Source organism: Indicator indicator, chromosome 1, assembly GCF_027791375.1.
Source record: "Indicator indicator isolate 239-I01 chromosome 1, UM_Iind_1.1, whole genome shotgun sequence".
Taxonomy (NCBI): domain Eukaryota; kingdom Metazoa; phylum Chordata; class Aves; order Piciformes; family Indicatoridae; genus Indicator; species Indicator indicator.
Window position 1 is genome coordinate 9,519,132 of NC_072010.1, and position 27,162 is coordinate 9,546,293.

The window sequence follows — 27,162 nt, forward strand, 5'->3', positions numbered from 1 at the left end:
GCTTATTAGCTCTGCTGGCAGAGCTGGGTTCCCCAGACAGCCAGTAAAGAGAAGAAAACACAACACCAGTTAAGCAGTCTCAGTGCTCACTACTGAGTTAGAAATCCTTCTGTAGGTTAGACAGCAACTCCCTGGCAGAGCTAGGGATTAGCTAGACTGCCAGAGCTCAAAACAAATGTCTTCATCAAGAAACCTTTTTTTCTCAGAGGTACTAACTACACTCGAAGACTATTTATGTCATGACAGTAGAGTTCATTCCACAACTCAACATTTATGATGTGCAACAATCAAACAGAGGTTAGAAACAACACAAAACAGTAACTTCAGATTTAAAAGATACCGATGCTCCAACACAAATGTCACTTAAACAGACTTTTTAGCACCCAGTTCTACTTTTGCTCCCTTAGGCCATGTAAGGCTGTTTGAACTCCTCATGAGCTAATGCAGAGAGGCTCAACTAATGATTTCTTCACTAGTGCTGCACTTTCCTCTTTCACAACATGCCAAAAGAAATGATCATACATCAGTATATCCCTTTTTGGCTTCAAGGCAAATTGTGACACTTGATCTAAAAGTCCTTACATTCACAAGAAAGGGACTCAGATTATGTGATGGGGTGGGATTCTACTGATTCTCTCTTTGTAACTTGTAACCTGATACAGAAACTAGAGAAAGCCCAACCTTTCAAAAGCTACACTGAAATGAAGCTACTATCCAGCTGTGCAATTACTGCAATACTATCAAAGCACTGCAAGGTTCCAGATGGTATGCCTCAAAAAGCTGATCAGAGGCACAATTCATCAGGCTGTACTGGTTCACTCTAAGGGCCCTCCTACCCTATTATCTCACTTCCCATGCAGACACCTATGGAAGAATGAGGACAGGGCAAGATCCTCCTGCTGTCTTGCCCTCTTTGTCTATTAAGAAACACTCTGACTTATTTCTAAAGTACTTGCCTAGTGCACCATGCAAATAAACCTCCTAATCTATCCCACATCCTCTAATAAAAAGTTCCATGCATTTCTTACCTATGACATGATGATCCATCATCTTGAGTGTTCTGAAATAGTGTCTCACTGACTGCATTTGATGGCCAGAAGTTCTGATAGTAGCAGAAACCATGAATATTCAGGTCCTATCCACTTACTCTTCCAGTCCTATGCATGATTTTGTAGACCACTGCTATATTACTCTAAATTATCTCTTTTCCAGGCTAAAGAGTCACTGAACAGTCAGTTGCTTGGAAGCCTGTCCATGCTTTTGCTCTTCTTTGTCATTCCTTCCTGAATCCTGTCCAGTATCCTGTCTAATAGATCAGGACCAGATCTTCATACTGGATTCAAGTCCTGGGTGCACCACAGAAATAGCCAGCTGCACAGTAATCTCCTCTGGTTTTTTTTCTCTACTCATCTCCTAATAATGTTTTGCTTTATTGCTGCTGGGCACTGAGCTGATGTTTTAATGGAAATAACTATAATGTCTCCAAAGTGTTATTCTTGGGTTGTCATGGTCATATAATTTTCAGCCACATGTATTACTTTGTCACCAAATATATCACACATTGGTACATATTCACATGCATACATACACTGGTATTTTTAGCCAGGTCTAAATATAGGCTTGCAAGTGTAATATATCTTATACATTTGAACAAGTCACAAGAAACTTTCCATTAAACATATTCAAATGGAGGACACAAAACAATTTATTTAATCCCATCCAAGGCTAAAAATTTGTATCATAACAAAGCCACCACCAGTTACTGAGAATTCATTCTTGGGCTTTTGTCTATGCATATTTGGTTGTGGTTTAGACTGTAAGCATGGGGTCACTTCACCCTCTTACTAATACAGACACAGCTCCATTATTACACTTGAATAAGCAAATAAATGACTGCACAATAATTTCATAGGATTGCAGGAAACTGTTAAAGAGAGGATGATCTCTGGAGATCACCTAGTCCAATCCCACTGCTCTGTGCAGGGTCAGTGAGAGGAGGTTGCTCACAGCCACGTTCTGTTGGGGTTTGAATATCTGCATAGATAAGACTCCACAACCTCCCTGAGCAATATGTTCCCATGCCTGACCACCCTCCCAGTGGAAAAGCTTTTCATTACATATAAAAATAATTTCCTGTGTTTCAGTCTATGCTTACTGCCTCTTCTGTTAAGAGACACTAGTTGTTTAGCTTAAGTAAATTTTAAACAGAGTCTAATGTTGTGTGATTTAGTATGCTGTTTGCTTAGCCTTACTTACATAAGTAAGCTTACTTATAGAGCATGAGTAGCCAGATTTACTGAAACCTTAGACTGTAAGCTGCAATCTTTCACCTAATTTGCTGAACATGTGGAGAACTTGTATCTACTCAAGCAAGACAAGGCCTCCAAAGCCAACACAAACTAGAAGATAAGGAAGATACAAACATCAACAGCAGCTGCAACTAGTCAAGACAGCAGCCTGCCTGGAGACAGTGAAGGATCCCAACAAGCAGACAGAAGGTGTCAGAAGATCTCAGGTGAGAATCACCATTGGACCAAAGGGCACATGAAAGGTTCATGAAGATCACATGAAGGGTGGATGCACACTCTGTAAGAGTATAAATGGCCAGGAATTTATTTGTTTAGGGTCCCTCTCCAAAGGCACTCAGCTTATCCTGATTCTATTGCTGTGCCATTCCACTACATTATTTATTTTTGTGGGATTCTATGCCTGTGAATCTGCTTCAGGAAACCTTGGGGTCAGAGTGTGCTTCTTTGACATCTCATTCTGTCACTGGGTACCACTGAGAAGAGTCTGGCTCTGTCTGCTTTACTCACTCCTATGTAAAAGTACATAGTACAGAATATTTTGGAACAATTACATGCCATGAGACTTGGATCTGATGAACCTGTCCCTGAGCAACATAAGGGGCTGCAAAGATGATCAGAGGGCTGGAGTATCTTTCCTATAAAGACAGGCTTTATAGGAGAGATGGGGCTGTTCAGCATGGAGAAATGAAGGTTCTGGTGTGTCCTTATAATGGTATCTCAATATCTGAAGAGACTTACAGGATGTTAGGGGCTGGAAGGGACCTATGGAGATCATCGAGTCCAACCCCCCCCTGCCAGAGCAGGACCACAGAATCTAGTGCAGGTCACATAGGAATGCATCCAGAGGGGTCTTGAAACTCTCCAGAGAAGGAAGAGGAGCTACAGGAAGGCTGGGGGGGGGACTGTCTAGAAGGGCTTGTAGTGATAGGATGAGGGGCAATGGTTTGAAACTGGAGCAGGGTAAATTCAGGCTAGACATAAGGAGGAAGTTCTTCGTAATGAGATTGGTAAAATACTGGAGCAGGTTGCCCAGAGATGTGGTGGAGGCCCCATCCCTGGAGACATTCAAGACAAACTTGATGGGGCCCTGAGCAACCAGACGTCTCTGCTCACTGCAGAGGGATTGGGCAAGATGACCTTCGAGGGTCCCTTCCAACCCGATGCATTTTGTGATTCTGTGATTTTGGCCTGGGAAAGGATGCTCCTATAGATATCACTGCTAAGTACATTCCAGTTCTTCGTGCCAAATCCTTTCTTAAGTCACCCTAGATTTCATTAACTGATCAGCAGGGGCAGGGCCTATACCAGGTCACACAGGAACTCATCCAGGTGGGTCTTGAACACGTCCAGAGATTAAGACTCAACAACCCCCCTGGGCAGCCTGTTCCAGTGTTCTGTCACCCTCACAGAGAAAAAATTTTTTCTCGTGTTTCCATGGAACTTCCTATGCCTCAACTTCCACCCATTGCCCCTTGTGCTGTCGTTGGGCATCACTGAGAAGAGTCTGACTCCATCCTCTTGGCACTCACCCTTTACGTATTTATAAACATGAATGAGGTCACCCCTTAGTCTCCTCCTCTCCAAGCTGAAGAGCCACAGCTCCCCCAGTCTGTCCTTATAAGGAAGATGTTCCACTCCCTTAATCACTTTTGTGGCTCTGCGCTAGACTCTTTCAAGTCCATGCTGGCTTATAGTCAATTTCCATCCACTAGGACCCTTAGGTCCTTTTCCCCTTCACTGCTCTCCAGCAGGTAAGTCCCCAACCTATTCTGGTACATGGGGTTGTTCTTTCCCAGGTACAAGACTCTACACTTGCCCTTGTTGAACTTCATTAAATTTCTCCCTGCCCAGCTCTCCAGCCTGTCCAAGTTCCACTGAATGGCAGCACAGCCCTCTGCTGTGTCAGCTGCTCCACTCAGTTTGGTGTCATCTGCAAACTTGCTGACAGTGCTCTCTATTCCCTCACCCAGGTCACTGACGAATATATTTTACAGCACTGGTCCCAGTACTGACCTCTAAGGGATTCCACTAGTTACAGGCCTCCAACTAGATTCCATCCCATTGACCACAACTCTCTGACTTCTTTCCTTCAGCAAGTTCTCAATCCACCCCACTACCTGATTATCCAGACCACACTGTTTCAGCTTAACTGCAAGGATGCTGTGGGAGACAGTGTCAAATGCCTTACTGAAATCAAGACAAACCACACCCACCGCTCTACCATCATCTATCCACCTTGTTATGTCCTCATGAAAAGCTATCAGGTTGGTCAGACATGACTTCCCTTTGGTAAAGCCACGTTGACCGCTCCTAATGACCCTCTTGTCCTTGATATGCCTAAGGACAGTGCTAAGGATAAGTTGCTCCAACACCTTTCCATGGATGGAGGGGAGGCTGACTGGTCTATAGTTCTGGGTCCTCCTTCTTACCCTTTTTGAAGACTTGAGCAATATTTGTCCTCCTCCAGTCCCTAGGTACCTCTCCTGTCTGCCATGACTTACCAAAGATGATGGAGAGTGGTCTGGCAATGACCTCTGCTAGCTCCTCTCAGCACCCCTGGGTGCATCCCATCAGGCCCCATGGATTTATGGATGTCCAGTTGACATGACTGGTCAGGTTAGACGCTGGCTTGTTTTAGTTGAGGTAAGGGTGGAAAGGGGAATGAAAACGTTAAAGAAAAAAAGAGTTTACATAAGAGAACAGGAGCTTACTTGTTAATGCATCCTCTATCTTATGATAAAAGGTAGCAGTGAGATTGTTCATCCCTCTTTCCTCAAACTGAAGCTGTGAATCATGTTGTTAATCATGGAGGCTTAACTGATGTTAGTAAGGTCATTAAGCATTAACTTTTATTTCCTCACAGCTAAGCTGTGTGAAAATCTACACTGAAGGCGCTAAGTTGTTCTCAGGGTCTGTGCTGAGGGACAGAGGGAAAGCTGAAATACTCTGAATACTTAAGAGACAGTGTTTGGACAGAGCACTGATAGACACCCTGTGGAGGAAACATCTGGCCAGTCAACCATGTAGCTACGCTCAAACGCCAGAAATAACAGTAACAAGGCTCCAAATAAGGGTCATTAAGGGACTTCATTTATATAGAACCACAGAATCATTAAAGTTGGAAAAGACCTTTAAGATCAAGTCCAACCATTAACATAGCATTGCCAAGACCACCACTAAACCATGTCACTAAGCACCGCATCTATAGGTCTTTGAAAAAAAAAATTATTTCTCCTGTGTTTTTAGCTGCCTGTGTCTTTCAGAGAACATATACAACTTGTTCTCTATAAGCACTCCTAGCTCTAGTTGCACTGAAGCATAACACAGGATAAAGTGATCAGAGCTCAGCTGGATCATGTTTTCTATATAAATTTTGCTAGTCAGCTGGGGATGATCCATTGGGAAGAAATGCACATTTTTTACCAAAGATCTAATCACATCTGAGGCTCCATCTCTTATAACATCTCTCAAAGGACAGTATCAAAACCTTAGCAGGAAATCATTTGAATGACTGGCAAATGAAATGAGACTTTAGATACTGTTTTTCTCCTTTTTTTTTTTCTGAAGGGATAGATGATAAAACATAATGCACACAAGTGTATCATGAAACATATCAAAATTTTGGTTTAATTTCACCCTGCTCTGAGCAATTCTGTTATTTCTTCTTACATCTGAATTAGACAAGCAATTCTTGAGAACTTAAGCCAGCCTACTCCCTGGCTATAAATTACTATATAAAATCTAGTCTGGGTAGTTTTCAGTTACACTTAATTAATAATTTCTTAAAAAAAAACAACATGTATTTCCTGACTTATCACTACCTCTTGTGCTGAGTCTCCTTAAAATAGGTTTTTTCTACCCAATTGCTATACCCCATCTTCCAACTATCACGACGTTATGAATGTAAATACAACATAAACATGTTTATACATGACACAAAGTTTGTTACTCAAAAGAAGCATTCCCAGCCTTGAATGGGAGAGAAAAGCTTGAAAACGTTACTATGCATTACTACATTGATAACTATTTTCTAGAACAAAGAACCAGTGGTTTAACATGGTTTAGATTACACCGTTTCTTACATCACTGTAAAGAAATGGTTCTGCATGTAGGTCTCTGAAAAAGTTATTTTGCCAATTCTTATCCCTACAAGCTGCCATTAGATATCTGTCTTTCGATTCTTTTAGCTACCAGTCATGACCTTGTGTTGTAGGTTAGGGATTAATTGCAAAACCATAGAGATAAAAGTCCTCCAGGGGACTAGAAAGTCCTAAGAGGGAGGTACAGGGTATTGTAATTTGTTACTCTATTCCCTCTTCCTGTATCTCTCTGTTTAAGAGACAGCTCTCTCTGGGTGCATGGCTTTTGGTTTTGCTTGCAGCATGGAGGAGGACTTGCTGGGGACAGCTGCATTTTCTTGCTGCAGCAAGGCCTGCCTCAGGCCTAGCTGGGGGACTGGGTCAGGACTGATTCTGATTGTATCACAGTATCACAGTACAACAGAGGCTGGAAGGGACCTCAAGAGATCATCAGGTCCAGCCCCCCTGCCAAAGCAGGATCACTTAGGGTAGTCCGCACAGAAATGCATCCAGGTGGGTTTTGAAAGTCTCCAGAGAAGGAGACTTCACAACCTCCCTGGGCAGCCTGTTCCAGTGCTCTGTCACACTCACTGTAAAGAAGTTTCTCCTCATATCAAGGTGAAACCTTCTATGTTGTAGTTTGAACCCATTGTTCCTTGTCTTATCACTCTGAACCACCAAAAAGAGCCTGGCACCCTCCACTTGACACACACCCCTCAGATATTTATAGACATTGAGCAGATCCCCTCTCAGTCTTCTCTTCTCAAGACTAAACAGCCCCAGGGATCTCAGTCTCTCTTCATATCTAGGTAGCTAGCTAGCTAGCTATCCTTTTCCTTTAATACCTTTTTGTACTTTGTTTTACTTTTGTAAACATTATTTCTATTTAACTTCCAGTTCTGTGTGAGTGTTTGTATTTACACCTTTGGGGTAAAATACCTTCTGTCCCCTGTCCACAGCTGTTCCAGCTCAACCCAAGACACCTGGCATACAGCAATGCGTTGATGTACCATCACAAATTCAGCACTACAAAATGGCAGAGAAATCATAAAACCCACTTTGTGTAGGGATGGCAAATCCTGGTATAGACGTTTGGATTGACAAAATGCTGCTGTATTTGGAAACTGCACTGAGAAAATTTCATTTGGCACGCTTGCTAATAATGGGGCACCATTATCATAATCCCCTCAACCCATTAAAAATGCAAATATCAAATATCAGAAATTACAAAAATGTCTTCCTTTAATTATGTATTTTGCCTTTTTTCAAACCAGTCACAGCTAAGCTCAAGAGACACCCAGCTGACATGGTGTAAGTGAAATCCTTAAGGGAAAGCTCTGTGCTGTCAATCTGGCACCAGCCACTTGGCAAAGCACCGCAAAGCATCACAGCTTCATCTTTGAAAAGGTGCGTGGGAGTCTGTGGCATTTTGCTTGAGGAAATGGCACTTACAGTGTGCCTAATGAATAAAGGAATATGTTAAACTTTTGGGAAATGGTAGTCCTTAAAACTGCTTACTGCAATGGAGAGCATGAACTGCCCACTGATTTACTTTCATTTCATATAGCCCGAGGAGGATTCTCGGCAGCTGAGGTGAGCTAGTTATTGTCAACAGTACAGTAATATCATCACAACAGTCATTTCAGCAAAACTCAAAATAGACAACAATCTATGGAAAAGCTTCCTCCTCCCAAAATCCCCATTCAATACTGAAAAATGTGTCAACCCTCAATAAATGCCAACCTCTGCCAAGTCCCCCACCTTGTTCAGCAGACATAAACCCACAAATGTGCCTATTGGATTCACAGATACTTCAGGCTCTCTCCCCAGCACAGAAGCATTCTCTCTTACTCATGATCATGATATTTACTACAGCCCAACTTAAAATTTTCTGTTTTCAGGTAAGTCATAAAGCTAAGCAGTCATCCACTTTTATGATCTTCTACATACAGAACAGGGTCTCTTCCATTTACTGAAAACACAAGGATGATTTGTGTAAAGCATTGTCCAAATTTTGTTCTCTATAGATGGTCAAATATTTTCAATTAAAATGCTATTTAGGTAGGATATTTTCTGTTGAGACTTCAACAGAAAAAAAAAGTAATTATTAAAACATAAAAATCGTATCCAAATGCCAAAGTTTAGGGATGTCTGTCAGCATGATAAATAAATAAAACCCAGCACTCCATGCAAGTCACAGTGAGGTTTTCTCATGTGTCCATCCCATTTGCCAGTCAGAGCTGCCAGCCAGACTGTTATTTGCTATGTGCAAGTGTGTTTTCTCTCCAGGAGAGAATGAGACCACAGCATATACAGCAAACATACCCTGAACTGGAAACCCATCCAAGAGAAGATAAAGCAAGCTGGAGACATACAAATCCTAAGAGGCAGTTGAGAGAGTATTTACAAGTGGTATTTTTTGCCTTCAGACAGTATTTTTGACCACATTAATGTTTTGAGAAACAAATAATATTTTTCATAGAGAAGGTAAATCAACTTTTTTGGGGAAAAAAAGGGCAGGGCAGGGGGAAGGCATCTTCTGTTTATTTACTAAGTAATTTTATCACTTTCATTTCTCAAGGAAAAAAATGCTTTAAGAAATAACAGAGAATGTTATTTCACTCCCTGTTCTTTGCTTTGACTTTGCTGCCCCTTTCTCATAGCTGCTGAAGGTACTGCATGCCTGAAAGACAACCTGTTTTCTTCCAGCTGTTTCAGCTGATCTAATAAAAGATATTACCTCTCTCTAAAAAAATCAGAAACTTGCCTCTTATGGAATATTATTGCATTATAGTGTACTTCGGTCTAATCTGCTTCAAATGTCACAAACTATATAAGTATCATGATATCCTTTTCTGAAACAAACTCTGTCACCTTACCCCCATTCTGAGCAAAAAGGACTTTAAATAAAGAAAAAGAGGAAGAACAAGAACATGCCTGAGCTGCAGAAATGTGGGTTATGATGTCAGTGAAACAAAATACCCACTGCGCACTGCCCATCAGCTGCTGCTCTTCATACCAAAGCACCATTTATTGCTGTCACAGCACACTCTGCTCTGCATACCACAACAGACAAGGCTGCAACTCTATTCACATTTTGGAAAGTGATTTTCAGCCTAAGAATTCCTTTCTACAGTTTCGCCTCAGAGCACTTTAGTTAATACCGAGATAATTGAGTCGTTTGTCTCATTAAGAAATGCCACATTCAGCACATAGCAGCCACCATTGAAAACTTCACTCAAAATTTGGGCACACTAGCAATTAATTTAAAATCGCAGCATCTTAGAATTTTATGGAGTATTTAAGGCATTTCTGCCTTACTGCCTTTTTAATTTCAAAACCTGATAAAAAGAAAAAAAAATCAGCTATTATTACAGATTAATTTAGTGGACTGACACTCACAAAAGGATGGCTTTATATTAAAAACTGGATTGCACCAGCAGTCTGACTCCATCCCCATTACAAAAATGCTCTCACATGTGTGTTCTGCAGTAGGGCATCCACTTTTTTGAGGCATGGAACCACAAGGTTTATAATCCAGTCCAGAGCTGTGATTAGCATCTAGTTTCATACGTGGTTTAAGTCTGTATAAAATGTTTAGCCATAAACATTTTCAACTAAACTGTTCTATTCTGTTTATAGCAGATACCAAAGTATCTATTTTGAGTTGTGGAAACCTGCTGTTCGCCCATTGTCACAACATGGTGTTTTCATTGCAAGTTCTGAACTTTGGTTTACTTTGTTTCCTTTAAGGAAGAAGAAAAATTGTTACAGCTGTCACAAACCCATTCTTTTCACACAAATACTATTTTTGCAGTTGATAATTATATAGCTGGTTGGTGGCTGATTTGTATTAACGATATTTACAATTTAATGTGAAGACTGTGGAAGGAAGAGCTGTGGCTCTAAGACGCCCCTCAAAAACTGTTGGATCATACTCTCATTATATTTCCTGGTGAAACCCTAATTCTCCAGATAGTGATTAACACACTGGAGAAACAATGCATATAAAAAAGGCAAAGGAGTGGATAGAACAGAAAGCTGTGTGTGGCACATGAACACAAAGCTGGGTTGCAAGAAACTGAAGATAGAATTTGGGGTGTAGGATTTGCTGCACACAAACAAGGCCAGCACTGATTTTAATGCAACTTGAAATAAAACTGTATTTGGGAAGAGAGAGATGCTGTTTTAAGGAAGTCTAATGATTACAGTGAGTGAGGACATGCAGCTGGTGAAAAGTGGGGTAAACATACTTATGGAATGGAGAAAAAATAATGCAATAAAGGAATTCCAAAAGGGAACTTCAACACTAATATCATGCCAACAAGGAGCTATAAAATATTTTCTGTGTAAATAGAGTGAAAATAGTATTCAACCATGTTATTTGATCATGATGACATTTACAGCATTGTGGGAGTTTTAATTAACTCCCACAGAGGTAACTGCTGAGCACAGAACAAATTCTGAGCAAGCAATGAGCCCTCTCCCTTCCAATCCAAGATTTGACTCAGCACCTGTATAAACAAGCAGGTAGGAGAGACCATGGAATAAGGAATAATACAAGGTAGCATGATAGGTAGTCTTCTGAATAGCCCAGCAACCACTGTTGCTGGTGGTCTTTATGGCAAAAGAGAACTATGCTTTCAATCTCACTGCAGCCCAAATCACTGATGAGAGCTCTACTGAAGAGCAAGCCCACTTCTGCATAGAAAGTGAATGTTAGAAGTGAAGAGAGTGCAGAAAGAGAAGAGCTAGAAAATGCAAGGTCTTAAAGCTTGAAATTAGTACCGGAGATCAGCCAAATAGAAAGTTCAAAGGTGTCATGCTCATTTTAAGTATTTGCATACAGAGGCAACTACTAAAATGCACACACGTTTTCCAGTGGTGGTTGCCTGAAATGATGGAAGAAAGAAGAAAAAAACCCAAAGAAACACCAAAACACCAGGGGAAAAAAAAATACTAAATCATGACATCATCACAAAATTGAGCTTCATTTTCACAAATAGCACAGAAAGAGCTCATTGGACATCCTAAGGCTGAAACTGAAAAATTCACAGACTATTTTGACCCCAAGTTTTGATTTTGGCTAATATATATATATATTATTATAATATATAAATTATTCTAAGATATTCTAGAGCATTATGTGGGAGTTCAGAGCACACAAAGATTACTATTCATTCTGATCATAAAAATAAATACCAACACTTTCTTATTTTCCTATTTTTTAATGTTCTAAATTCAAAATATATTTTCCCTAATTAATTACAGTAGTTTTTACAGTCTCTGAGAAAAAGATCCCAGAAAAATAAACCTTCAAAGGTTTCTTTGAAAACCTTCGAGATATTTTAACTAGCAATTGTTAAAACTGTGGTAGCTCATCATTCCAGGTCTGAAATGCATCTGCTTTTTCTTTCGGCCTCTGAGGGAGTAGTCTCAATGAAATATGAGCAACACAAGATGTTTGGTAGGGATTTTTCAGCAAAACTTGAGTGGCATCTAGGAGAGCCCAACTTTTGCCCCCAGGGCAGTGCAAGCACACATGAGGAGCTGTCGTTTTGTTGTATACTCTCCCATTTCTAGAAAACATTACACACCTGAGCTTGTTAAATGTGCTCACACAAAGAACCAAGAAATGCAGACAGACTTTCTATATCCATGGCTTGAATCAGCTGCACAAAGACTAACACAAGAATGGGACTTCCCTAAGCAAAGATTAAAAGAAAAAAGGTGAAACACAGGCAATTCGTAAACAGGCAAACACATAATATAAACAGGGATTACAAAATCAGAAATTTGCCTAGTGGTCCACTCAAATACATATCTTAGAGCTTTTATATCTTGTGACTCTATTTTCAAAGTAGAGAGGAGCTTTTTTCCACACGATTATTTAGATTCCATCAGCTGCTACATGTTAATGCGCTCCACAGGCTTCATTCCTGTAGTTCGTAAACTTAAAATATATGAAGCATGGCAAGGAATCCTTCAATCTTGCATTCTTGGATCAGTTCCTAACTACAGCAACATCCACACATCCTGTGTCTATTAGATCTAAGGTTAAAATTAATTTACATCATTCAGCCATGTCACTTTCTATAATCATTATCTGATTATAGAAGTCTGGAATATGCAAAAAAGTTGAAGTTTACCTTTAATAATAGAATAACATGATTAGGATAAGAAGACACATGAAGGAACGACTTCAGACTAGAATGAAATTTCCTTCAAGGCAACTTTTTCATCTAAAAACCTTGTTTCCCTATAGAGGTAAAACTCATTAACTGTTCAAACAGGAACTGACTCAAGTTAATACCGGTTTTGATCCTGAGTCAGCTGGAGTTCCACTAATGTGAAACAGTCCAGGTCTGGAGCCAAAAATTCAGATGTTCACCTTCAGCATTAATTCTTTAATCAGAAGAAAGGGACTTTCAGTATTAAGTCAGTAAACTAAACCTGTTCTTTTCTCCATTCTCTTAATCCTGCCTTTTATTGAGCTTGTTTGCAGTCATAAACAAATTAAATGATGAACAGAAATAGCAATGAAGATAAAATTAGTATTCCTTATTGCACACTTCAGCTGAATATATTAAGGCAATTTAACCTCCCAGGAATGTAACAGTATTACTTTTATTACTTATTTCAAATCATATCAATAGAAACACAATTAAACCTTTTTAGCCCTCAATTCTGATATCTTTCTCAGAAGTCTAAGTAGGATTCACTGACAATATAAGATTGGTAGTCATAAAACTCTTAACAGGGGAACATAGCATCTACCCTGTCTCTGTGTTCTGCTTCCAAAACCACACACTGATTTTGCTGGAACAACTGACAGTATCACATCATTAATGCCTTTACACCCTACCAGAAATCTCATGGATTAACTAAACACAACAAAATACATGTAATAAAAAAGGCCCAAACAGAACTTGAAGTAATAAATAGCAAGAGAGTTGACCAACTGTTCGTCACCAGTGACAAGATATTCTTAAAGAAACTCACTAGATATTCTTAAAGAAACGCAGTAGCAGGTTTAGTGATCCTGGAAGAACCTTGTCACCTCCTGTAGGCAGACTTTGTAGTCTTACTGTTCCCTCTTGTCATCTTCTGCTTCACACATTCCTCCAGTTTGAATCAAAATCTACTAAGAATATAGTAGCACATTCACTGAATGATCCACTAGTTCAATATGTCTAAAACTGTCCCTGGAGTTACTGGAAATAAAACACTGCTGCTTTGTTAGCTCCTACACTTGCTGATAATTCCAGCTAAGCACTGAAATGCATAGCAAGCCTTGGGATGCTTCAGGCATTCTCTAAACCAAGAGCTGCAAGGGCTTAACACAGTCACATAGATACACCTGAAAAATCTGACAACGCCTTCCAGCCCAACAAGCTTAGGTCATTCTTCCTTCAGAGCCACTCAAAAGGTAGGCTGTTTTCCAGCTGGAGAGCATGCAAAAACATCCTTAGGCAGACTCCAAAATCCCAAACAACTGCCTTAAAATTGTTGTCAGTTTAAAAATAAACTATCTGGGGTGTGTACTCTTTGCTGTCTCAAGTTTTAGCCCATAGGGAGTTCAACAAGATTCATGTTTTCATACACATGCCACATTCCAGAAAAATGTTGGGTTTAATTGGAAAATCATAGAATCATAGAATCAGTCAGGGTTGGAAGGGACCACAAGGATCATCTAGTTCCAACCCCCCCTGCCATGGGCAGGGACACCTCACACTAGATCAGGCTGGCCAGAGCCTCTTTGGTTTTGTTTTTTTCTTCTTGTTGTTTGGGTTTTTTCCCCCTTGAAAATTCCTGCTCTAAAACTAGATCTTCCAGGAAAAAAAGACTATGACAATATCTAACAAAAATTAACATCATAGAATCATAGAATGATTTAGGTTGAAAAAGACCTTTAAGATCATTGAGGCCAACTGTAAACCTAACTGTGCCAAGTCCACTTCTAAGCTGTGTCTCTAAGCACCACATCTACTACGCGTCTTTTAAATACCTCCGGGGATGGTGACTCAACCACTTCTCTGGGCAGCCTGTTCCAGTGCTTGACAAACCATTCAGTGAAGATTTTTTTCCAAATATCCAATCTAAACCTCCGCACATCAGATCCAAAATAAAGTAGTCCTAAACAACCTAGTGACCACATACCCTCTCACCTCTAACAACAGAATTAAGCAAAGGAGTGTATTCTCTGAGGAGACCTAGAGCTTACTAGGGTGATGCAGATCAGTACCTCATGATCTGTCTGCTCTGGCTCTAGCTGGAGAGTTTCTGCACATATCAACATATCAACACATCCTGCTGCCATGACATTTAGTAACCTATAGAGCAGAAGTCTCAGATTCAATGGGTGGTATTAAAGTGCTCTTATGGTATCCCCACAATAAACATCATGCTGCTCAGAATAGTGGACAGGATTTGTCGATATCTCTAGGATCATATGGAACTACACAGCAGGATGATGTTACTACTACAAGATAAAAATTACCGTAGAGCGTAGAACAGCAGCAGTGTTTTAAACACGGTCCCACTTCAATTTGTTCCAGCAACACACTGCAACATAACAGCAAGGTTTTATTGCCTGAAAGCATGCAGTTCACCGTAACACCTCTGAGTGCTGTGCATTTGTTTTCCACAAAAAACATGCTGCAGGGCTTCAGAAGTCTGTTATTTTGGCATCATCAATATCACTTTCTGTCTCGCACCCTGAAGTTTGTCTAGTGAATGAGACACGTTGTCTTGATATACTGCCATGGGGTTTTTTCACTGCTGTCAAGTGGCTGGACACAAGGCATGGCCCATAGCCTCTCTTTTATCCTCTGGAGGTGCCAGATGAAATGTCAGCTTTAAAACTAAACAAGCAGCAAGGACAGAGGAAGCATAAGGCTGATAGACAACACTGAGGACAAACTAGACAGTAAGTGGGGAAAAAAATACTTTCAAAAACTCCTTCTGTAAATACTAAGTCAACCTTTTTTTCAAAGATGAAGAAGAAATAGGTGATCACAGAGACAGAAGAGATGCAGGACAAAAGTGATGTTTAGAAGGGAGGCTAGTAACAGTATCAGCTGATTAGCCAAGCCATCTCGGATCTGTGCACAAGGACAGTCCTGCATGGATTTCAGTGTTACTGTAAGGTTGAAAGCTGCCATCTACCAGCTCTGCAGCAATAACTGCCAGGCAGCTAGCCTAGCTCTAAGCCACAGGGCTAACCCAACTTGCAGGGCTTCATGTCTGCAATTACCACAGATCAGCTGCTATAAACCATCGTAACTTGGGTGTCTGTCTTGTCAGCTTAACTAAGCTGTGGTCTATAGCCATAAGTTTCACCTCTGTAATATGACAAAATAATTGCACTAATAGTATGAGCCACCACAATTGTACAACATGTTTTGTTAACACAATAGGTGCTGACTTAAGCAGTCACATGTCAGCACAAGGATAGCAATTACATAATCACAAAATCATTCTTTAGGGAGGTCTACAACATCTGTTCCACTATTCAAAATACCCAGCAAAACTGGCAAAAGATGGAAGAATTATGTTAGGAACCTTTACAAAGGAAAACCGACATCTAATTGTCGATTAACTACCTCTGAGGCTGCAATGTGTATATCTAGAGTTTCTCTACATTGAATAAAGAGGAAAAAGGCATGCTTGGGGTCTGATTCATCTCACCCTAACTAGACACAAAAACAGGTCAGAGGTCTACAAAGGGAGCTATGGGAATTATTTCAGGTATACACAGGCATATATTATAGCAATACTGGTACCTGTGTCTTTTTTCTGTGATGAATGCAAAACCTAAGCACAATGCAGTTACTAATACCACCATAAAACAGATGAGAAATGAAAAATCATTGGAAATTTATCTAAAGGTTGCCACTGCCTGCATAATGGGAGGGAATGACATGCATTTGTCCCACCGTGCTTCTGAGAAAGGCAGGTTCACAGCTCTTCTAAGCTCAGAATCAACATTTGATGTCAATGGAGCAAGAAATACATCACTTAGGGGTCTGGATTACTGCTTAGTTTGCAAAGGTCTCAGTACTACCATTTCTGAAGTTTCTTCCTCTTTGACCTGTTTTCTGTCACTACTTTAACAAACAAATAACAGAATTGCCTGAAAATCTAGTAAAAACCTGCTCCTATGCAAAAAAAGTATTTCTAGTCACTTTTTCAGAAGCCACTTCTTTCAGCCTCTTCTATTGGACACCTAAAATGATATGCACTAGGATCTGGGCAACAAATGACTCTCCATTAGCAGCAACTTTTTATCAGGAGTTGACAATTCTACTACCTTATCTTTTCTCTTGACATGCAGTTGCTTTCTCAACCTACAAAATAGTCATTAAGGCCACAAGGTACTCTACTATAAATTTTCAAAACATTAACACTCAATGTCAGACACTTGACCTTGAAGAATTGGTTTGTCAGCACTGTGCATCCTCCCTTCAAGTCCTTACAGCTAATGGCAGGAATTTGTTCCTTTACCACATCTCCCAGATGCAGGCAATAGGAGCTGAAGCCCACAAGAGAAATGTCTGAAACTAAGTGGTTCTTCTCTGCATTTTACAGCACACTTCTTGTGTCCTTTAATTTAGGCTTGTAATTGAGTTCTCTGAAATAAATTTTTAACTCTCTTTGGTGTCAGGTATAAACTGTCAGGAACATGAAAATGTGATACAAAAGAGAATGTTAATAAATAGGATAAAGGCTGAGAGAGTAAGTTGTGAGAAGAGCTCGAATAGACAGTATATAGCATAAAAACTCCTCCAGCCCAATATCCTGTCTCCAGAAGCAGCCATTAGAGCACACTTAAAGATTATAAGGAACATGGCAAATATAATAATCCTTCCTCAGACAGTCAGTGGATTAGAGACCATTAATTGTCACAGGGCTTAAGGGACTGAGTGAGAAGAGGGCTCCACTGTACAGATGAGACATAAAGGGTTGGGTAAACCCCCTGCTTCTTGACAGCACATTTGACTTTGGAAGAGATCTCTCTGTTTAGCAAAATTAATACGAGAAATAGTGTCTGTAATGTGACAGTGTCCTGAACCTTGTACGTTCCTGCCTAAGCAGAGTTGCCTCTCAATGAAGAATATAAATACTGAGTTGGGAGAATGGTATTTCAATGCTAACAGAGAGCAATTTACACCACAGAAGCAATTGGAAAATTTCAAAGATGCCAATTCTTCTGGAAAACTCCTTTAGCTAATACTTTTTCGCCACGCTTGTCCCAATAGCCTACTCTCCTCTCCCAGGTAGGAATGATGCCTGTCATGAAAAAGCCATCATTCTGGGGCAGACCAGAAGCTAATTAGGCCCATAATCTGCCTGTCTGGCCAACAACCTATACTTCAGGCAAACACAGAAAATCAGATTGTTCATGGACCATATATGCACACAGAATTGCCCTCCCAACTTTTGCCTGTTAAAGTTTCAGTGACTTCCACAGCCAAGTATGCAGCTGGACCAACAAGTTCAACAGATTCATGGACTTACTCTCCCTGAACTGATCTAATCCCTTATAGGGCTACAAGCTTATTTGACTTAGTTCCTCAAACACACACAAACTGATACAAATTAACATGAAAAACATTTCTTCATAAGAAATGAACAAGATGGTGTTGTGTATTACTCTTCCTTACAAGGAAATGGTATGCTACACCAGTCACCAAGGAATAATGACAACTATCACTCGAGTATACAACTGTCACAGGGAGCAGAAAATCACCGTTCTACTCTGCGGGGAATCCTGGCTTACACCCCTTTGTCTGGAGGACGTTTAAAGAGCAATGGAAGAGTATGGAAGAACATGAAAGAAACCTGTAATCTCAGGGTACCACAGGCATTAATTAACCTGGCAGCCATCCAAACTGCTGGCATCAAAATCCGCTTATCTTGGAGCTGCACATTTCAACATTTCTGCAGACACTACTATGCACAGAGGCACCGCACTGCAACCGGACAGCAGGCTTCCCAAAAATAAGAAGAGGCAGAAATAGAGGAACATTGTAAAGTATTACATTGCAATCAGAAGTTATGTTAGTAGTTGGAAAAACACGTTATCTGAAGAAATGTACATCTGAATAAAGCAGGGGTTGCATCAAGGATGTAATAAAAACTTTGGGAAAACAAGCATGAATGGTCTCTAGATAGAATACACCACAATGATGGTGCAATTGTGCTGAAGCCAGAAAGGGATAACAGGTTGAGTAAAGGTATTTGTCTCTGAAGAGAATTTTTGTTTTCTACATACCTGTCCAGTCTCCTACTACTTTAAGGTGGACCCCAAACGTTGCTTTGGTATCTGTAGGGCACTAAAAATATTAAATGTATTAAGAACTGCTTCTGAATAACCGGAAAATAACAAAATGCATTCAAAGTACAATTCTTAAGACAGAACCTACTGTAAATAGGTCATTCTTGAGGAGCCATACCAACAGCTATACCCTTTAAAAGCAAGTCTAGCATCAGTATAGTTAAGGAAGTCCTGTATGTTTAGTCTACACTCAGTCTTCACCTTTTCTTTTGGCCACAGAAGAAAGGGCTTGTCTGGGGGTGTGATTTGCACCAGCTACTTCACTAAGTCTTAGTTAGCAATGATATCAAGTGAAGGTACAACAGTGCAGAAATACTCCCTCTACTATTGTCCCTATTCAAAATCAGGGACATTCCAATCACTCCTAAATCAAGGCATTTAATTGACTCCTGATTCTTGAATGTCAGGGCACATGTTTTCAAGGTGTTCATTCTCATACAGCTCATGCCGCCTTCTAACTGAAAAGTGAGATTTTGCTGCCCTTCACAAGAGTGTATAGTTTGCAAAGGAAAAAACCTCAGATTACATGGCACATGATAAAAATCAATTTGCAGTCACCATTCTTCATCTGCGCCCTCACCTTGGGACTACTTACTTGTGCTTATCAACACAGGAATGATATTATTTACAGTCTTATCTATCCTATTGTATATAAAAAGCTCCAGTCAAGCCATGCCAAAGGTCCACGAAGCTCCCTCAGTCCTGTTCCTTGTTAGCCACAGGGTGATTTTAAATGTGCTGTCTGGACAGCTTTTGCAGGTACATCAGAAGAATTCACACATGATCAGGACAAGCAACTATTCCTTCAGAAAAGATTCTTCACTTGCCTTTTACAAATCAACATTACTGGTTTCTTTTTGATAGAAGATATTACTAATGAGTTTTGATGAATTTCTTAGAACCTGTTGATGATTGATCCATGCTCCAACATGAATCCAACACCCAATAGATGATGACTGTGTCTTTTTTTTCCCTTACTGTTACAGACAAGTATGAATTCTGAGGAGATGACTTAAATTCAAGGAATACATCTATATTACAAATAAAAGTGGCTTCATCTGTCAAGTCCATGCTTTTCCAATTTGGTGACCAGGATATCATGTGCAAGTGTCAAACACTTCATGAAGGTTCTTTCTTCACTACCATGCATGGTGACAGGACAAGAGACCAGGGACACTAGCTGCTTCAGGTGAAATGCATTTTGGCACATAGTATTTGGATTTCCCCCCTGTTGCTTTTTATCTGGGAGCCTTAGAAACAGTTCAGTGACTATTAGCTGTACTGTGGTGAAAGCTGTATGCAGCCCTGTATTTTTTCCCTATTGCCCAGTAGACTGCCCAAGAAGAAACTGTAGAAGTTTGCCCATCTTGAAATACAAATTCTTTCTTTTAAATCCTTTTCCATAAATAAACAGTGTTTTCTAAGCACATAAATCACTAGCTTGAGTAGTCTGTAATGAGAAGGGACACTAGATATTGTTAAGCAAAAGGTCACAATTGGTAGGCTTTTCAAGCTCTTCTGGCATTTTGAAGAGTTAACTGAACCTCGTTTGTAGCACTCATTTGATTAAAATGCTATGGGACATAAAACAACTGTGGCAGACTGTGCAATTATGTGAAACTATATTAATCTTAGTCTAACCTCAAGCCATCTATATCTTTAAAAAGTGAAACATTTTACAGGTAGGAATGTCTACACTAATCAAGTTATCTGCCAGTATTTTGCAATCCTTCAGAAAATTTGAAAAACAAAGAAATTCTGTTACACTTAATATACTGTGCAGATTTACATCCCTATAGAAATCAAACTATGTTCTTAGCATTGGAAATTTGGTAGATTTCCTCAGAGCTGTTAATCACATGTAAGCAAGTTTAGAATGCCTATTTTCAATTTTTGTATATAGTTCCACATTGAAACCATTGAGAACCGTATTTTGTATGTAGATAAAACTTAAGGAATATAAATTATCCTATATTGTGACAAAAAAAACACTTTTCCATACTATTTCCCTTCCCTCCCCCCCTTTTTTTTTCCAAATTAACTTGAAATACAAATGCAAATTATCACATAGGCAATTTGCATCAATCCCTGGAGAAGTTAACGCTTATAAACCAACGAATTAATTACACTCACCAGTAGCTATAACTCTACTCTACTCTACTTGGCCTGTATGCCAAGATAAAATACAGATTATAATTTTTTAATAATCTTAAATGTTTCATGTTCTACATCCACTTTACATTGGTATAAAAATCTACCAGAGATGATGGGCAGTGGAGAAATCTGTACATACAAGAGCACAACATACAGCAGACGAAAACCATGTTATCAGCATCTTTGTCTCCAGCTTACAATACCCTGAATATTTCATCACTGGTATCTACTCCCAGTCAAGAATTCTTCCCAGAACAAGAAACAGGACAAAACCTATTGAACTAATTTGAACAATATTAAATACTATTTAAATATTGTAAACCACCATTTTTAGACCTCAGGGTGCAGTGAGTTGGGGTGATTCAACGACAAACTAACAAGAAAATAGAAAGTTAATGCCTGAAAGTCTCCAGGTTTTCTGTGCATCTCTACCGTAAGAATTATGAATACTCCTTAGACAGTTAGGTTTTGATTATAACATTGTCACAGAAGCACTGATTCACAGACTGGGAAAACATGGCACAATATCACCACAATAAAGGGGATTAAAATGGTGCCCAAGTTATGTATGCCCTGCAAACAAAGCTCCTTACAAGTTCATCTGGAGATACTGCTCTCAAGCTGATGCACCACAGTAAACACCAAAGTCTGTATTTGGTGTTGTAGTAGATGACCTGAATAGTACACAACTTACAAAGATCTGGAAGAACAAAGTGAAACCTCATCTTCTTCTGCATCTGGGAATTAAAAAGCTCATTGTGGCATTTAACTAAAGGGAAACTCCTCCAAGGAAAGCTTTCGTTTGGGAAGAAAGCCACAATATGATCCTAATACGGATTTGTGGGTATCCTGGCAGGAAAAACAAAATGCTGAGCCCTGATCTGTTATCTGTATCCCTGCCTGCTAGGGTGAACCAGCTGCACTGCAAATCCCTTTTCATCAGCCCATCCTTGCTCCAGACTCAGACAAACCATTACACAGATCAAGAAAAACACATTAAAGACTTCACATGTTTGGGAAAGTGGAAGAACGGGGAAGGTGAGGAGAAGAGAACTAAACACAGCCAATTAAACACAGCCAACTTATTTCCCTCCTAGAGGGAGGGAAAGAAAATAATAAAAAAGAAAATTATAAAAGGTTTTCAACTTTATCAACTGCAAAATGAAAACATGAACCTCAGAAGCTCAGTAAGCTGTAGCTTGTCTGGTTACACAGGGAACTGATATAAACATTCCTAAAATGATTCATCCTGGCATTAGAAAACGAAGAGGAGTGATGACAAACGCAGGCATGCTATATAAAGGTAGCCAAAAAATAGTAGCTAGACTTCAGTCTGACTCATAAAAGGTGAACTTTGTTACACTGGGCTGCCCCTGTTTGAATCCCGTAAGAAGCAAATTTCTGAGGAGGAAAAAAAAAAAGTTAATCTGAGGAGCTACTCTTCTAAACAGAACTCTGCTTCAAAGCATAGGAAATTGCCTAAAATGGCACTTTTTATTTTCCTGCTTCATGTTACTTTACAAATCAGATTTTACCTAAAGGCTCTCCCTGTTAGAGCCTTGGCCCTACAGCTATCCTAATTTAACTGGCAGACATTAGTAGACACTCACATATCAGAATGTGGGGAAATCCTAACCATGGAACATGATTTAAGTATCAAGGGTGTCCGGATGATCAAGGCAAGACTACCATGCCTCAAATACTCTTTGCTTCAGCCAGAGCCCTCCCATTGCAAAGCTGATTCTGTTAGCTGTCCAGCTGCAGAACCTATCCCAAACACTTTTCCCTTTCGCCTTCCATTCCCTTATACTCGTTGTACAACCCCAAACACCTGCAGTTTAGCTAGTGGAAAAAAACACACCACAGCCCTCTGGGGTGCTGAGGTCAGCTGCAGCATCAATAAAGATCATCCTGGTCATCTGGGGTCTGACTTCTTCTCTAACACAGACCACAAACCAACACCTACTAAATCCTGGCAGTCTGTAGTTCAGCATTTGCTACTTCACACCCTGCAGTCCCAGTTGTTATCCTACTCTCAATGCTGTTTTTGTTTTGTCTTCTAAAGTGTCAGTCTATGAGCCTTTCTCTCTTATTTTCACTTTCTCCACAAGAAAACACAACTCTTGATTATAATAGATGTCTTAAGATTGTAAAGAGAACAATGGTTTATAGAAAACATATAATGCTGCATAAAATATAGACACTGTTGAACAAAGTAAAATTATTTTGTTTTCTAGTAAGTCTAACAGCCCAGCTGCTACCTTGTTGACACTATAGATGCACTATGAAGATATACTTTTCCAGACTAGTCAGTACTTCTTTGCCTCTGCAGTTCAACCAAGGTAAAAAACTTCCTGACTAGCCTTTCATCCCATCAGGGACATTACATTTCATAGATTCATAGAAAGCATGAGTTGGAAGGAAGCTGTAAGGATCATCAAGTCCAACTCCCCACAACATAACCTTGAATACGGTGTTAGTTTTGGGCCTCTCACTACAAGAAAGACATTGAGTTGCTGGAGTGTATCCAGAGAAAGGCAACAAAGCTGGTGAAGGGTCTAGAGAAAAAGTCTTATGAGGAGTGGCTGATGGAACTGGGATTGTTTAATCTGGAGAATAGGAGGCTGAGGGGAGACTTCACTGCTCTTTACAACTACCTGAAAGGAGGTTGTAGTGAGGTGGGGATCAGTCTCTTCTCCCTAGTATCAGGTGATAAGACAATAGGAAATAGCCTGAAATTGTGCCACGGGAGGTTTAGATTGGATATTAGGAAAAATGTCTTTACAGTCAGACATTGCAATAGGTTACCCAGGGAGGTGGTGGAGTCAGTGTCCCTCAAGGTGGTCAATAAACATGTGGACACAGCACTTAATTACGTTGATGGTTGGACTGATGATCTTAGAGGCCTATTCCAACAAAAAAAAAAATGCTATGATTCTACAGTCAAATTGTTTCAACGTTAGCAAGATTCAGCCCATATAATTCATGCATTTTAAGTTGCAAGCTAGCGGAAAAACCAAAACACATTATGCTCAGAATGCAAGCCTTTGTCTGTAGAGCAATGTTTCTGCCCAAGGCTGCCTCTCCAAGGGTAGGCAGACACATTGCCAAGAAACACTATGCTGAGCTGACCAATACATGAACAAGGAAACTGAATGGCACAAAAAACTCCTTCTCCATCATCCCTAATGGGATCCTCATGGGTTATCTCCAGACTCATGCTAATTGGATCTCAGTGGTGTGGAGCACTCATGAAAAGAACCATCAAAGGACCCATAGGTTTTCTAGTCACATCATCAACACCTTGAAGTATGCTATGTCCCTCCCAAACTACCCTAGCAGCACACAGTATTTTGCAAGGCTAAATCCCAAACCCAGATAATGAGATGATCTTAATTTTAGGACAGCAAGAGGTAAGGTGCTTCATTTTCTCTAGCATTTTGTCCATGTTTAACAGTATTCATGCTTAAAAGTTGTTCTTGCTTTTTCTCATTTTGACATTCTCCTGCACTCCCTTGACCCTTCTGTAACCTGACCTAGGAGCTAATCTAGAAGCACTACCTCTAATGGAAGAAAACACACTTCTCTGTTAAAGTCAGTAGACGCTTGTTATGTATTGTAAATTTACTTTCATCAGAATATTAGAACAAAAAATGCGCTCATAAGAGGGTACCGATACCTTCTGTTTAAAGGACTCAGGATTTAGTGAACTTGAATGTAACAATTTCTATGTTCCCTCGATCAAAAAGAGTCAGATTTGCAAGTTTAAATGAAAATGAAGTTTTACTTAGAGATTTATACAGACCCCAAAAACCACTAAGCCCAAAACCAAGCCAAATAAACAAGTCTAAGGAAGTACTGAAGGCATCTCAAGTATTAATCTATTCTATTTTTGTTTTACTTAAATTCTTTGTCAAACAGCTGGTAGATTTTCTACTTCCATGAACAGCAGACAAGCTCTAGGGATTTCTTTAGTTTGCCAGCAAAATACTTCACAATATTTGCATTTCCCTAAATGCTCTGTAAATCGTCTCATAAAGACAAGTTTAATAACTGCACAAGATAGTTAACATATCTTATTAGTATGTCATCATGTTAGATTTTGGTTTCATTCATCTGTCTGTATGAACTTATCTATTGATGTCCTTACATACTTTTTACTCAGGCAAACTTCCAAAAGTTTTTCATTTTTTTTTAATGAAGTATTTCAGAATTTGGCCCCTAGGCTTTTCCTGTTGTGGACAATTTATTTCTCAAGTTTACAGTACAGGATGTGTTTCTCCATCAGCTCCAGGTTTGCTCCTTCACAGTGCAAAATTTCTTGGTTAAAAGAAGCTTAGAGCTAAAATTTCATCCCTAGACTGTTAACGCCTTCACCGATTTAAAATTATCTCTGGATTATTTAGGGATAAAGACAACCTTGGTTCTACAAAATGATGGTTTTCTCTTAGAAAAGCAAATGTGTTACATGTGACATTGTTTATACTCATTTATCATTTGCTGAGAGCTTTCTGACAAGGCATCAAGCCCAAAAATGTGAATGTACAGATCAGAGCTATCATCTTGTAATCCCATCATGCCTAAATCCAGACATCAAATGGGTTTAAACAGAGGTGCAAAGGTAACAAGGAAATCTGCAAAATATCAAATGAAAGGACAAACCTTAAAGGTAGAAAATGTATGCATAAGGTATTTTTTCTACCTACTCTGAGATGATTAATAGATTTTAAAGAGTTTCTCTGTCTGTAAAGCAATTATTACTTTATAGAATTTTAATTTGGATACTAATCATACAAAGTGGTTTTTTTCCAGTAACATATATTTGATTTTTTCGGTGGATCCAAGTATCTGCATATGCAAAACTGTCCTCTCACCTCTAAAAAACTCAGCTTTGCTTTATTAAACAAGGGCACACATATTGGTTCCCTAACTTGCTACATGCTGTAAATGGCACAGCAAGGATCTGACTGTCCACATATATGAGCAGAGAATTCAAGTTTCTCTGGACTTTTTCTTTTATTGCTCATACAGAACTGTATGTGGAAGTAAAGGAAGAAAGATGTCACACTACAGAACCTCCTGATATGATCTGCTTCAAATTAATCATCTGCACAAAAAAGATGGGAGAACCAGCAAAAGGGCAGAACTTCAGGCTTCTGCTGCAATGAAACTCAAACGCAGATTTGTTGTGTAGAATGGAAGTAGGGGAGGTTACAGAATCACAGAACCACAGAATCAACCAGGTTAGAAAAGACCTCAGAGATCATCAAATCCAACCTATTACCTAATACCTAACACCTCATGACAACTGAACCATGGCTCCAAGTGCCATATCCAAACTTTTTTGAACACCTCCAGGGATGGTGACTCCACCACCTCCCTGGGCAGCCCATTCCAATGGCCAATTACTCTTTCTGTGAAGAACTTTCTCCTCACCTCGAGCATAAACCTACCCTGGCACAGCTTGAGACTGTGTCCTCTTGTTCTGCCACTGGTTGCCTGGGGAGAAAAGACCAACCCCCACCTGTCTACAACCTCCTTTCTAGTTTCAAAGAAAGCTTCAAACTGTCTGCTGCAGGTAAAAGACTGCTTACCTGCCACCAGAACTAGGATCTAGACGTTGAATGAAGAGCCAAACCTCTTGGGAGGATCTGAAGCAGCAGCCACTCATGCTAATATAAAGCAAGTATTTCTTAAAGTTGTAGAGTCTGAATGCTGGAGTCTTTGTTTTGGGTTGCTTCAGTTTTATTTTTTGCTTTATATGTGCCACTTCCATGCCATCTGCTTCTATTAACCCTATCTTGTAAAGACTATCAGTGGATATGAAGAGTATGTCTTAAACAGAGAGGCACAGAAACCTCAGCAAGAGTTTATGCACATTATCTATGTCTGAGTATAAACAAGGCTATCATGTAGCTACCATGTATGTGTTAATTAAAAAACCCAACAAAGTCACCAAAGGTCAACTTCAATGCTAAAGCAGTATTAATCTGAAAAGACGACAAATATCAAACTCAGGAGGAGAGACTGAGCGAGCTGGGCCTCTTTAGTTTGGAAAGAAGGAGACTGAAGGGTGACCTCATTAATGTTTATAAATACATAAAAAGGGTGAGTGCCAAGAGGATGAAGTCAAGCTCTTCTTGGTGATGCCCAATGACAGGACAAGGGGCAATGGGTGGAAGTTGAGGCATAGGAAGTTCCATGGAAACATGAGGTAAAGTTTTTTCACCATGAGACTGACAGAACACTGGAACAGGCTGCCCAGGGGATTGAGGAGTCT

General features: G+C 39.8%; 1 protein-coding gene across 3 annotated transcripts in view; it reads right to left on the reverse strand.

Moving 5' to 3' along the window:
- The window catches only part of NOX4 (NADPH oxidase 4), a 106,772-nt gene that overhangs the window by 40,606 nt on the left and 39,004 nt on the right, over positions 1 to 27,162 (reverse strand). For all 3 annotated transcript variants that reach the window (XM_054385509.1, XM_054385493.1, XM_054385501.1), the window contains one exon: positions 18,666 to 18,726. In XM_054385509.1, the coding sequence (XP_054241484.1) occupies positions 18,666 to 18,726 (61 nt within the window). The remainder of the gene's footprint in view (positions 1 to 18,665; positions 18,727 to 27,162) is intronic.